This window comes from Schistocerca americana, chromosome 2 (genome assembly GCF_021461395.2).
Source record: "Schistocerca americana isolate TAMUIC-IGC-003095 chromosome 2, iqSchAmer2.1, whole genome shotgun sequence".
NCBI classification, from domain to species: Eukaryota; Metazoa; Arthropoda; class Insecta; order Orthoptera; family Acrididae; genus Schistocerca; species Schistocerca americana.
Genome location: NC_060120.1, coordinates 181,981,541 through 181,993,604, shown reverse-complemented (window position 1 = coordinate 181,993,604; position 12,064 = coordinate 181,981,541). Strand labels below are relative to the sequence as shown.

Below are 12,064 nucleotides of genomic sequence, written 5' to 3'. Positions count from 1 at the left end.
TTGTTCTGATGTGTCACACAGAATTTCATTAATTTGTAAAGATACAATGAGTAGACTGAAGTATTAATGATGTACAAATATTTCCCTGCAGAAGTCTTTATACCCTAGTCCATGGATAATCCTGACTGCTCTTTTCTCCCAGGTTAATATTCTGTTTGTATGTATGTGAGCAGCATAGCCCCATATATCTATCCCATAATTAATCAGTGCAAAAACTGTCCCATAAGAGACTGTTTTTTACATCTGGAGATTACTTTTGATAACTGGCTAATCAAGTGTACTGAACTAATATTTTATTTCATATAAAACTGATATGGTGTCCTAGAGAGGCAGGTCACTATTTTGTGTTGTGACTGCTACCCACACTATGTAAACATTTCCTTTTAGTATTTAGTGTTCACTTAACTCTACAAAGATGGACATGGAACTATTAAATTACATTTCATTTAAATTTTTCCAAAATACTAAATATTTAGACAAACACAGAGTGTTCAGAAAATAGAAATAGAAACATGCCACAGCATGAAAGAACATTTGCAAGGTATAAATAAAGCTTTGCAAAGAAGTGATTAGTTGTATCAGTAAGGAGTTAGCATGTTAATACAAACAACAAAACAAGTAATTCTGGTACTAATAACTGCCTACCATTTTGTATAAACTAGTAGGTAATATAATATGAGTGAAAAAATACAAAGAAATTAAACAAGCTCAGCAGGAGAAAGACACTTAAGTCTTGGAAATGGGTACACCCTGATATTTCCTTTAAGTGATTTTGAAAACCCTGGGAAAATTAAATCACAATTTGAACTCCTATAGCACTGTAAGGGCAAGAATGGGAAGGCAGGTATCTGAAGAAAGGGTTTATACTTATAATGGGGAGAGATGTTGGGGGTAGGGGGTGGGCGAGTCACATAAAATGGGGCACTAATGCATATAACAGCAGAGGGACCGAGCAAGGTGGCGCAGTGCCTAGCACACTGGACACGCATTCAGGAGGACGACAGTTCAATCCCGCATCCCGCCATCCTGATTTAGGTTTTCCACAATTTCCCCAAATTGCTCCAGGCAAATGCTGGGATGGTTCCTTTGAAAGGGCACGGCCAACTTCCTTCCCTAATCTGATGAGACCGATGATCTCGCTGTCTGGTGTCCTTCCCCAAACAACCCAACAGCAGAAGACTGGCAGAGGAGTGATGGATAAGGATATTTACATGATGCCACCAATAAGACTCTGAAGTGTTAGGGATTCAACACTTAATACTATTGGCACCAAAATCAATCCAAAATTACACTATATTGAACATGCTTATTTCCACGTGTGGGGGAGACGGGGAGGTGACGTGGTGGTGAGTGTGCAAGATCCTCATCAGTCATCAAACTATACACTGTGTTAATATAATAGAGGGAAACATTCCACGTGGGAAAAATATATCTAAAAACAAAGATGATGTGACTTACCAAACGAAAGTGCTGGCAGTTCGATAGACACACAACAAAAACAAACATACACACAAAATTCAAGCTTTCGCAACCAACGGTTGCTTCATCAGGAAAGAGGGAAGGAGAGGGAAAGACGAAAGGATGTGGGTTTTAAGGGAGAGGGTAAGGAGTCATTCCAATCCCGGGAGCGGAAAGTCTTACCTTAGGGGGGAAAAAAGGACAGGTATACACTCGCACGCACGCACGCAGATATATATCCATCCGCAAATACACAGACACAAGTAGACATTTATAAAGGCAAAGAGTTTGGGCAGAGATCTTTACAAATGTCTGCTTGTGCCTGTGTATGTGGGGATGGATGTGTGTGTGTGTGTGTGTGTGTGTGTGTGTGTGTGTGTGTGTGTGTGTGTGTGTGTGTGTGTGTGTGCACGCGAGTGTATACCTGTCCTTTTTCCCCCCTAAGGTAAGTCTTTCCGCTCCCGGTATTGGAATGACTCCTTACCCTTTCCCTTAAAACCCACATCCTTTCATCTTTCCCTCTCCTTCCCTCTTTCCTGATGAAGCAACCGTTGGTTGCAAAAGCTTGAATTTTGTGTGTATGTTTGTGTTTGTTGTGTGTCTATCGACCTGCCAGCACTTTCGTTTGGTAAGTCACATCATCTTTGTTTTTAGATATATATACTGTGTTACTAGTTTATGATACCTGCACCATTTGGTTTAAAGAATTTCATAATGATCATGTTGACATAAAAAGCTGAACATTGCCTGCATCCACAAACATAAAGAATCCTTAATGTATCCATTACCAAAAAGATACAGCAACTATAACCCGTTTCTGAGGAGTATATTAATAACTATCATTAATGATAGGAATTATTGCATGTCAGGGGCACTTTCTGAGCTCCCAATACTACAGTACTTAATGACTGCAAACTGATACCTTAAGTGATGACTTTTTATCTATAGTGACTATTATTAAATGGTAAATGTAATGTATTGACAAATAAGGCAAGACCCCGAGATTTTTCAGATCTTTGCCAGATATTACACTATCAATTCTACATAATGCTGTTAGCAATGCTACTTTTTTTGACATTGGGTCCACTGATTTGGGAAAAAAATATCTTCTGATAGTACGCTACAGCCTTGTCTCAAAATAACACATTACCACACATAAATGTTGTGGTAAGTACTTTAGGACTGAAGGAGACCACTCATCAAAAAGAAGAAGCATTGAGCTGTCAATAGGTACACACAAAAGAAGGAAAACTAGCTAACTTTGAACTTTAATCAAGCTCATCAAAGGATAACTCAAAAAACTAGCAAGTTTTCCTACTGACAACTCAACACTTATACTTTTTTGGTGAGTGATCTTTAATTCTTAAGTACTTACAATAACATATATGTACTTTTAAATACAAATCAGTATGAAAGATAAGAGTTCTAATTACCGAAAAGCATCCTGCCATTGGCTATCCAAAATTGGTGCCTCACCAACATAAATATATTACAGGGAACAAGGCCTGGCCAACATTCTCCCTATTGTATAGAATTCTTGAGTGTCCTGCTGGGTCAAGCTGTAACTCCTCCACAATATTTCAGCAAACAGACCTGTTGCCTTCTTCAGGTGATCCCTGATGAATGTCAATGTGTCTGTCTGCTGAAATACCGTGGAGGAATTATGACATGACCTGGTCGTACATCCGAGAATTCTATAAAATAAGTCGAAAAAACATCAGGTCGCATTGCCCCTATTCTTAACTTTAACCTCAAAATGGAATGAAGGTTTTTGATCAATTGACATGATATTCAATTTTAATTTGTTAACAATCTGGGCACTAGCAAATCTGTACAATAGGTTTTGTCTCTTAGGTGACATACAATATCTATTTTTGGGACTAGTAAGTCAATCCTGTCACTGAGAATTGCCCAAGCTGGGTTTTGTGATGTTAAAGGGTTAAGATGTTTTCTATAACACAGTCAAATCAAACTCACTTGTTGCCTTGGTTCTATATCAATTGTTATTACTGTATAATGGGACAGATTTTGTTTTCAAAATTCATGGGCAGAAGATCAAGGCTGTAGGACAGGCCATAAAAGCCAAAATATATAACACATACTTACAAATGGACAGATACACTAATGTTCCTTCCAAATATCCATCCAAGTGAAATGCTCCTTAACTTATGACAATAGCAAATAGTACACTTACATTAACACAATTCACGGTTTGAAATATCACTCATATACAACATATGAATAGGATTGGACTAAGTACAAAATCTTGTGAGATGCAACTTTTGGCTTTCCCAAACTCAGATTTGTTTTGTATCTTTTGTGTTGTCTGCTAGGGTGACCCTCTAGCTCATGTTATGAAGCTATGACTACAGTTGACCAAGTGCTGTACAAATGATACCACCTTTTTTTTAAGTAAAATTTTATGACATTGGCAAGGTAGTAGAAAATGCCAAAAGGATACTTTTATTGGTTATCATACTTAACACATTCAACAGAGAAAAATTTATCATGTCAGTCGGTGTCATTTACAGAAGCCTAGCACAGATTGCTATCATGTTAACATCAGTATATGTCAGTAGTCAGTCAAGTCTATAGTCTAATCTCAAGATGGTGGCAAAAATAGATTTGAAAGAAGGCATAAAGTAACATCAAAAATTTTATTGAATGCTTTCTCCTACAATTATTTCAAGCAATTAGTTCAGGATCCCTTAAGTGTGAACGGTTATGACAGCATAATGTACGTCTAAGTGACAAACAGTCCTTACCAAATAGAGAATGCCACGAAAGAAATAAGAAATAAACACCGCAAAATTGTTAAAGCAAGACTGAATGCCATAACATCTAAATCCACTAAGAATAAACACTGAAACAAAGGCACTTTTCATAGCGGCAGGATCTTTTCATGAAATTACAATCACCAACTTTATTTTCAGAATGCAGGGAAATGACCATCATGATAAAATAAGAGAAATCAAATCTCCTACACAAGGAGTTAGTTGTTCATTTTTCTCATGTGATACTCAAGAGCGGAATGGCAGACAGAGCCTGAAAGTAGTTCTGCGAACACTCTGCCACACATTTTTGAGTGAATTACAGAGTAGTAATGTAAGTGTATAAGTGGGGGACACCATTGCTTGGTCTAGTGGTAAGGCATTGAGTGGTTGCAAAGTGTTTCATTACCATGCTGAACAAATGGTCATGATCAAAAGAACGATTGTTTTTCAATGACAGTGACTTTTGTAAAATTTTTCCTCATTATAAGATTGATATTGGTGCCTAAATGGTATCAATAAAACTTACCAGGGTATACACTTTTGGTGCTAAACTATTTATTTCTTTAATTAAGTGAATTCATAGCCCAAGGATTTCACTATTATCTGTCCAAAATCAGAGGTCAGAGACCTATATTCTGTGTGTGTCAATTTTTACATCACTTTCCAATTAAATCACTTTAATTTCATCAGTTTATTTAATTTGCCAGGTGTGAACTTTTTGCCTTTTGGTGGAGCAATGAAGAACTTTATAGTACTGTTCATAATGAAACTGCTGTCAGTTAAATTAAACCATTTGAACTAAATATCTAGAACTTCAATTTCCATCCACTTTTGTTTAAATTTATCCTAATCTGTCTTTGTAACAAAACTAGGTCCAGATCCTGCAAATATACAACACAATAAGTAGCTCAAAGTATTTATAACATGTTTATAAACAATTCATTAAACTCTGTTGAACTGAAAGTAAAGACTGAAATCACTTCCTTTGTATAAAGTACACGCTGAAATGATTGCATGTTATAAATTAAAACTGTGTGCTGGACTAGTTTTTAGTTCCCAATATTCACAGATGGTAAATAAATAATGATACTACATGAGCACTGTTTTTAAACCTACAAATGTCCAGCTTGTCATGAACTACCTCTCTTTCCTTCGAGATTCCACAGGGACACTCCCACAGTGCCGAAGACAAGCACTTCTAAGTGAAATGGTATAAAGAAGAGTTCCATTTATCAATAGCCACAGGTTTCCATTCAGACTGAATTACATTGCTCTGAGCAGAGTTTTAATTTGCCACCTATAAGCAATCCAGCATAACTGGGAGCTCAGCGTACATGAAAGGCGGGTGTTTCAGTTCAAAACCAGTTTGGCAGAGCAATTTTTACCTTACAGCATGCAATAAAAATGAAAATTTCAATCACTGCCTTATCCTTGTCAGTTTGCAGACACTTCTGTGGAAAGTAATACAAAGATGGACATCAGTAACTATGTACACATGATCAGTTTTTTCCTCCAAAAAGTCAGTATTAAAGTCTTTGTGTATAATGTTTCCCCTGTTTGTACAAAAATCTTATGAACACCACTGCTACTGCTTGATAAAGCTTATCTTGATGGTTTGCGCATGCAAATCTTCATGTGCATGTTCCCAAACCAACTAATCTGCCACAGCATTCAGAACACAGTTCAACACAATAACATTATAATTTAGGGCTTGGGACTTGACTGTGGCAGCCTCTACGTATGTCCACTGCTCCAACCCTGTACTTTAAAGTCAAATTTGATGTAAAAATTCCATATCACCTGTCCCTCCAAAAAAGTGGCAACGCTAACAGTGAAAGCAGTTCATCGACAAACACTACTAGTGACACAAATGTCCAACCACACTTCTTTAGTACTGAGCTCATAAATTTTTAATTACAGAATGCATGGCTAAACAGAGAAACAGGGTATGTCTAAGGTGACTCTAGCAGAATGATGCAAAGTACTACTTGCAGAAATCAAGGGGCTGTCCTGCACTGCAAATTACTGAAATTATTTAACAAAGCAATAATTTTTAGGTGATGCAGCTTTAACATAATTAAGCACATTAAGGAAAATATTGTACTTTATTTCAAAATAAAATGTAAAATAATCTCATATATAGAAAGGAGTTAGGTAGCCAGTGGCTCAGAAAAGGAATGCAAGAGTGTGGGGTGGTAAATGTATGGGCTAGGCATGTGATGCGCAGTTTTCACAGCTGGTGGGGAGCAGTGTACGATGAAGGTGACATGGACATGTGAACTGGTAAGGGGTGATAACACAGGAAGAGCAAACTGTTGAGCGGCAGGTGTGGGGACAGTGGATTAACAGAGATTGAGGCCATGAGGGTTACGGGAACAAATGACATGTTACAAGGAAAATGTCCACCTGCACAGTTCAGAAAAGGTGGTGGTGGAGGCAAGAATACAAGTGGCCCAGTTTGGGAAGCCAACACTGAAAACAAGCATCTTGTGCCCAGCTGCATTTTGTGCCACGGGGTGGTCAACTTTATTTTTGGCCATACTGTTTGGTAGTGGCCATTCATTCTGGTGGACAGCTGGTTGGTTGTCATATACCAACATAAAACAGTGTGCGGTGATTGCAGCAGAATTGGTTTGTGGCATGGCTGCCTTCACAGGTGTCTCAGCCTCTGTGGAGTAGCATAGTTGTGTGTGCAGACTGTAGTTGGGAGTGCTGGGTGGGTACATTTGGCAGATCTTGTACCTGGGTCTCCGACATGAATATGAATCGTGTGGCAAGGGATTACAAGTAGCATACAGCTGGACTACAAAACCTTTGTAGGTTGGGTGGGCAACGGAATATCATTTTAGGACAGGTGAACTGGAACCACTGAACTACATGCTTCACCAGGGCTTTGATTATCTATCATCATGCCATGAAAAGAGTGACATCCAACCAAAGATCTTCCCACCCCTCCTAAAGTGGTATTCCATAGCCCATCCAACCTATATGCCATCCTAGTCCATCCCTCCTTCACTCCCAAATCCAACCCCTTGCCACAGGGATTATATTCCTGTAGAAGACCCAGGTGCCAGACCTGCTCAATCCACCCACCCAGCACTTCCTACTCAAGTCTTGTCACAGGCTTATCCTAACCCATTAGAGCCGGGCCATCTATGAAAGCAGCCATATCAACTCTACTGCAATCACTGAACAGCTTTTTATGTTGGTATGACAACAAACCAGCTGTCCACCAAACTGAATGGCCACTGCCAAACTGTGGCCAAAAATGAAGTTGACAACCCTGTAGTGTTACATGCAGCTAGAACTACATGCTTGATTTCAATAACTGCTTCACAATCAGGCCATCTGGATCCTGCCCTCCATTAGCAGCTTTCCTTAACTACACAGATGGTAGATATCATTGTAAAACATTCTTCGCTCCCGTAACTCTTCTTGCCCCAGTCTCTATTAACCCATTGTCTCACAGCTTCTGCCCCTCAGTTTCTTCTTTGTCTTCCCAATTCATGTCTCTACATCACCATCATGCACTACCCCTCCCCCCAGCGACTCCAGTATTCATGCATCATATGCCGAGCCCATACATCTGTCACCTCTCTCTCCCCAATTCCTAGCCAGCAAACCAGCAAGTTGCTACCTACCCACCCCTAACCCCTCTTCCTGCCTTCCACCCAATGCACTTGCCAAACTGCACTAGGGCCACTGTGCGTCCAGCTGGCACTATGGAGGGACACAGGCACATGACAGTGTGCATCTTGTGTGTGTATTTGTTCTGTAGCCCAAGAAAGAATTGATTCCCAAAGCCAGCAAGTTCTCTGTGTGTGCAGCTGCTTACTAACTGCTATTTGGTGAGCAGCCTTCTTTACTCCAAATACATCTTCTTATGTATGGGCATTCTGAAGTGCTTTTAACTGTTCTGCTTCAGTTGGTGTAATTCTCACTGACCCACATCAGAATAGGGCCTACCATGCAAGGACACAGTTAAGGGTTCCTTGATAATGAAAACAAGGATACAGAAAGCAAGGTGTTGGAGAAGGAAATGGTACTTGTTGCATACATAGGAAAAGCAAACATAAAATGCAATCATAACAAACTTACCTCACACTGCTGTTTGCATTGACAGTACATTTTATCCCATGAAGAGGTTGCATATCACTGAAATCATCCAGTTTTAACTCCTTCATGGCATTTTGAATGTTAAGCTCAAGTATTTCATGAAGTTCTCCCTTGTTACCTGTTTAACAAAGACAGTACACAATACAGGTACTTCTCTAGTAGAGAACAGAAAATCATCTGATTCACTAACAATCTTGAATGTCAGTCACATAAAACTTAGCCAATGGAAGGACATGTTAGGAGGGAGAGGTTACAGATTAGTTCTATCATATATGTCAATAATCAAATACCTTATTTTCTTTATGTCCCTAATTAAGTTTGATATCACAAGTCAGACTTAACTTCTATTAACACTTATTCCATCTTCATAGAGTGTGACTGAAAATGGTTTCCTGTCATCTGACACACACAGTTCCAATCTAATTTCATAACCAGCTTGCTTCTGTCTTTAGATCTGATACCAAATGATTTTAATGATTTGCATCACCTTGCAGAAGTTACTTTCACCTGAATCCAATGATTACCACTAATTACAGTCTCACATGGTATGTTGTAATGTTAGTTCCAGCATAAACAAATTGAATTTTTGTAAGTATTTTCCTCCCTGTTGACCAACAATGATGAGACAAGAATTCCAATTCTTCTACCTTTGTTGTTGTTGTTTCTCTCTCTCTCTCTCTCTCTCTCTTTCTTCGGTATACCACATTCCCAGGGTCATTTTTTTCTTTTTTCTGTCCACTTTGTTACCCATTTCTTACTTTCTTGGCCTCAAAAGCCTTCTAAATTTAATATTCTTAAAAAGAAATGTATGATTTCTCATTATTTGATGACATTTCTTTCTAGTTATTTTGTTATTTCTGTATTCCATGCTGTTGCTGATTTCTTTTTCAATAAATGAGATTAATTGTTCAGTAATTCTTTAAATTAGTTGGATGCTGTGAGAAAGAACAGTACAAACTGCTTTGCAAATTTGTTTACCTTGAAGGCTTCCCCCCCTCCCCCCTTTTTTGTAATCATATTTCACCCAACTCTGCTTCACATTTTACATTGAATTTCTTTCTTTGAATGAGACTTATAAGGTGCAATACCATATATTAGCAGGTCAAGTGATAGCTCTGCACTTATGTTACTCAGTTTTTTGTGCTCAAACTCTACTTCCTCAGAATCTATTGTTCTAATGTGGGTATATTGATAATCTAGCTTGTCATAACCTAATCTTAATGTCAACTCAAAATACAGCCCCATAAAATCGTCTCAGGAGTGCTCCAGGTGGAGTATAATTATTCTCATTTATGTCATAGTCATTTGTTTTACTTGCTGTATTTTACAGGTGTAAGTTGAACAATCAAATATTTTGTAAACTTTCTGCATGGTCACTCCAATATGATTTATTTAGCCATGTGAACTTCTCATAATGGTCTTCTCATGTACTCTGCAAACAGTTTTTGGTGGTCATTCTTAGCCTGTCATCTATGAAACTGTTTTGGTGATCTTTAATGTGCTCGTAATTATGTGGATATTTTATAACTGTATTAAATTATTTCACAAAAGTTTGTGTAGGAATTAGCAATCAGTTTGATCTTTTACTAAAAACAGTTCAGTCCGGATATAAATTATTTTTGTGCTCCATATACACTACTAGTTTCGACATCTAACATTAGATTTTCCCGCCTATCAAAATCTGATTAGTATTGCGGCATATCAGAAAAATTTTTTGCAGTACTGATGGCTTTTTATTTTGTCTACCAATAGCTTTGACAACTGTCTGTATATTTCAACAACTGTGTAAGAGCCTTAGCCGGTCCTCCATATAATAATACACTGGTTTGTCAACTAAAATTGAAGGAGCTACACAACTTCCCTGAGAAGGAGCAACTTCTACCATTTTTGACAGTTGTTTCACTCCCATTATGCCTCGTACTGCAACATTCTTTGGCTAGTAAATCTTACATTGCAGTATGTAAGTATACACTGAACTCCAAGAAGCTCTAAAGAAGATACAGGTTCTACACGCACTCAAATTTTTTAAGTAACAGACCTATTCTACAAAAAATGTTCCAAAAGACAGGACAACCTACTGCAGCTCTCACCCAAAACGTGTACAACACACACAAGATCAAAACAGCAAATTGCTTGCATATATCTCTCTCTCTCTCTCTCTCTCTCTCTCTCTCTCTCTCTCTCTCTCTCTCTCTCTCTCTCTCACACACACACACACACACACACACACACACACACACACACACACACACACAAAAAAAGCACTGACACCATAAAATTTAATTTTAAAATATCAGCAGCTCATTACAATAATGTTTCTATTGTATCTATTCTCACTCTTTAGAATGATCTGTTTATTCCTGGACACTAATATGCAGCACTGAATTGTCATTCTCTCACAGACTTTGGCTATAAATTATCTGCTGTAGCACAGATACAGTGATTAGTAAGTATTTTTAGTCATACAACTGCCCTTTTGAAGGTTTCTAAAACACTGCCAAATATGTTTGCAGCATATGAGTAAACAGATGTTGGACCCAAGTTGCTGACAAGACCTGGTAGTGGTAATGCAAGGATTGAGCTACCAATTATAAGTTAGCGCCTAAATAAAGAATATAGTAGTTACAATTTTGGAATTACTAACTACTACAAATTTATTGCCATTTCAGTATATGTTCATAAGGTGAGAGAAACCATACAGAAGCAACCCAGAATGACATACATAAAGTGATGAATCAGTTGCAAAATACAGCAAATATTTAAAAACGCTGGGGTCTAATGCTGTGTGGCAAGACTATGACTTTAAGGAGGAAGGGAAAACTGTCATTATGGTTCTTTATTTCTTCATTTACATAACAGCAAATCCTATTTGACACATATTCAGTTCTTTAATCAATAACTGCTACCCTGAATGAATTTATTGTGTGCATGTGTAGTATATACCCTTTTCCATTTCCTAAGCAAACGGCGGTAAAGAGGCAATAGGAAGTAGAGGGGTGAAGGGAACGAAATTATCTATCACGCAAACAGTGCCTGCGCAGCACCAGTGAAATGTACAGAAATCGCGTCGCTCTAATTTGCAACACGTTACTTGATCTTTATTTCGCGTACATCAACTATGCGGGCATTACTTCATGGAGTCTCTTTTTCACCGCTTGGCTGCAGATTACAGCAGCTAAAGAAGTGACAACTTCAGAACTGTGAAATTCCACTTACTTTCATCCGCTGGCTTAACAAGCATACTCAAAGCCCGATGAAGGGCGTTATGCAGTAGGTTAACTTTATTTTCCAACTCAGACATGGTTGATGTCACAACATGAACCAAACCGGCACAAATATGACTACCAAACGATTAAGTAGCTTGCTCAAATCGATTCGTCACAGGTGATTCAATTAGGAAGCAAACAACCACTACCAATCACCCTCATAATCACGCAATATCTGCCAAAATCTGCCGTTCAACTCTTACAACAGCGAGCTCAAAGACAGAAAGAGCGCGAAGATACTCCAACATCGTTTACAGATGACTATTTTATTTTGCTGTGATCGCCTTCTGCCCCTAGCGCGTATACAACACGTGTCTCTTTCCAAAGCAGTCAGTAGTTTACAAAGCAGATCTTAGTGCATACGTATATTCACTGTGTGACGATTTTTCTAGATTGTTTTTCTTTCTACGGCGTTTGCCTATCACGTCTCACAGATTCGTTCCGTTCTTG

General features: G+C 38.3%; 1 protein-coding gene across 2 annotated transcripts in view; it reads right to left on the bottom strand.

The window, feature by feature from the left end:
- The window catches only part of LOC124595107 (transport and Golgi organization protein 6 homolog), a 100,148-nt gene extending 88,321 nt beyond the window's left edge, over positions 1-11,827 (bottom strand). For both annotated transcript variants that reach the window (XM_047133704.1, XM_047133705.1), the window contains exons 1-2: positions 11,565-11,827; positions 8,331-8,466 (exon numbers count right to left, since the gene is read on the bottom strand). In XM_047133704.1, the coding sequence (XP_046989660.1) occupies positions 8,331-8,466; positions 11,565-11,649 (221 nt within the window). In that variant the 5' untranslated portion in view covers positions 11,650-11,827. The remainder of the gene's footprint in view (positions 1-8,330; positions 8,467-11,564) is intronic.
- Positions 11,828-12,064: the final 237 nt, after the last annotated feature.